The sequence below is a fragment of the Ipomoea triloba genome, chromosome 8 (genome assembly GCF_003576645.1).
Source record: "Ipomoea triloba cultivar NCNSP0323 chromosome 8, ASM357664v1".
NCBI lineage: Eukaryota > Viridiplantae > Streptophyta > Magnoliopsida > Solanales > Convolvulaceae > Ipomoea > Ipomoea triloba.
This window is the reverse complement of record NC_044923.1, coordinates 4,183,619-4,184,951: the sequence shown is the minus strand read 5'-3', so window position 1 is coordinate 4,184,951 and position 1,333 is coordinate 4,183,619. Positions and strand designations below refer to the sequence as shown.

General features: G+C 50.3%; 1 protein-coding gene across 1 annotated transcript; it reads left to right on the top strand.

Annotated features, from left to right (window-relative positions):
• Positions 1-325: 325 nt before the first annotated feature.
• Positions 326-1,333, top strand: LOC116026714 (zinc finger protein ZAT10). Its single transcript, XM_031268081.1, has one exon. It carries the CDS (start codon positions 422-424, stop codon positions 1,169-1,171), a length of 750 nt encoding a protein of 249 aa, XP_031123941.1. The 5' UTR covers positions 326-421; the 3' UTR covers positions 1,172-1,333.

Genomic DNA, 1,333 nt, shown 5'->3' with positions numbered 1-1,333 from the left:
AGTCGTGATAAAATTATTTGTCTATACCAAAATTTGAAAAACTCACCTCTAAGTTATAAAAACCAGACATGTATTAACTCAATTAGCCAATTATAACACGTCAGGCTAAGCGAAAACTTGAGTTATAACATTGATTGGTCCAACAATAAGGTTGTCCAAACAAACACTCACATGAAACACACATTACCTAGCCAGTGTGGTGCAAAGAATCTTTAATTTGTATTGTACGTATAATTACTTGTGTAACTGTCTTACTTTCCTACTACTTGTCACGCAACTTCCTCTTAATCTCCCCCCATCCTCTATATATAGCCCCAAACACCACTCTCACCCTCAAAAAACTACTTTGCTCTCTCAACTTAATTTCTCTTCACATCTCTCTTTTTCTCTCTTAGTGTTCTTGATAAGAAGAAGGATTGATATGGCACTTGAAGCTTTGAACTCTCCGACGACGCCGCGGCCGTCGGTTTTTCAGTTTGAGGATCCGGCGAGCCTGAGCTACCTTGATCATCAGTGGGCGAAGGCCGGGAAGCGATCGAAGCGGCCGAGGAGCGTGGAGCGTCAGCCTACTGAGGAGGAGTATTTGGCGCTATGCCTTATTATGCTGGCGCGCGGCGGTGCACGGCCGTCGGCACCGCCGTCTGTGGCGGCGCCACGGCCGCCGGCGCCACGGCCGCCGGCGCCGCCAGTTTCGGAGCAGAAATTGTTGTATAAGTGCTCCGTTTGCGACAAGGCGTTTGGGTCTTACCAGGCTTTGGGAGGGCACAAAGCCAGCCACCGCAAGCTCGCCGGCGCCGGCGCCGGCGACGACCATCCTACTACCTCAACCGCCACCAACGGCTCCGCCGGCGCCGCCAGTACTGGTAGGACCCACGAGTGCTCCATCTGCCACAAGTGTTTCCCCACCGGCCAGGCCTTGGGCGGCCACAAACGGTGCCACTACGAAGGCACCATTGGAAACGGCGGTGCCAGTGCCGGCGCCGGCGCCGGCACGTCGTCGGAGGGAACCGGGTCGTCCTCCAATAGCCTCCGCAACTTTGACTTGAACCTCCCTGCCTTGCCGGAATTGTCCCCTGTTTTCCTCCGACGCTTCGCCGACGACGAGGTGGAAAGCCCCCATCCGGCGAAGAAAGCTCGCCTCCAAATTCCGACTAAACTCGAATTGTTCTAGGAACATGTTACTCTGAGGATCTTAAATTATGCAATTTTTATTTATTTTTTTTCATTTATCTTTCTGGTTGGGATAGACACAATTCTTTGTTGTAAATACATCAGTTTGATTGTGACAGTGAAGCAAGTGATTATTTAATTAATTCAATTTTTTGGTATGACA

Excerpts from the sequence above, each read along its gene's own strand:
- LOC116026714 (XM_031268081.1), top strand. The coding sequence starts at position 422 with ATGGCACTTGAAGCTTTGAACTCTCCGACGACGCCGCGGCCGTCGGTT.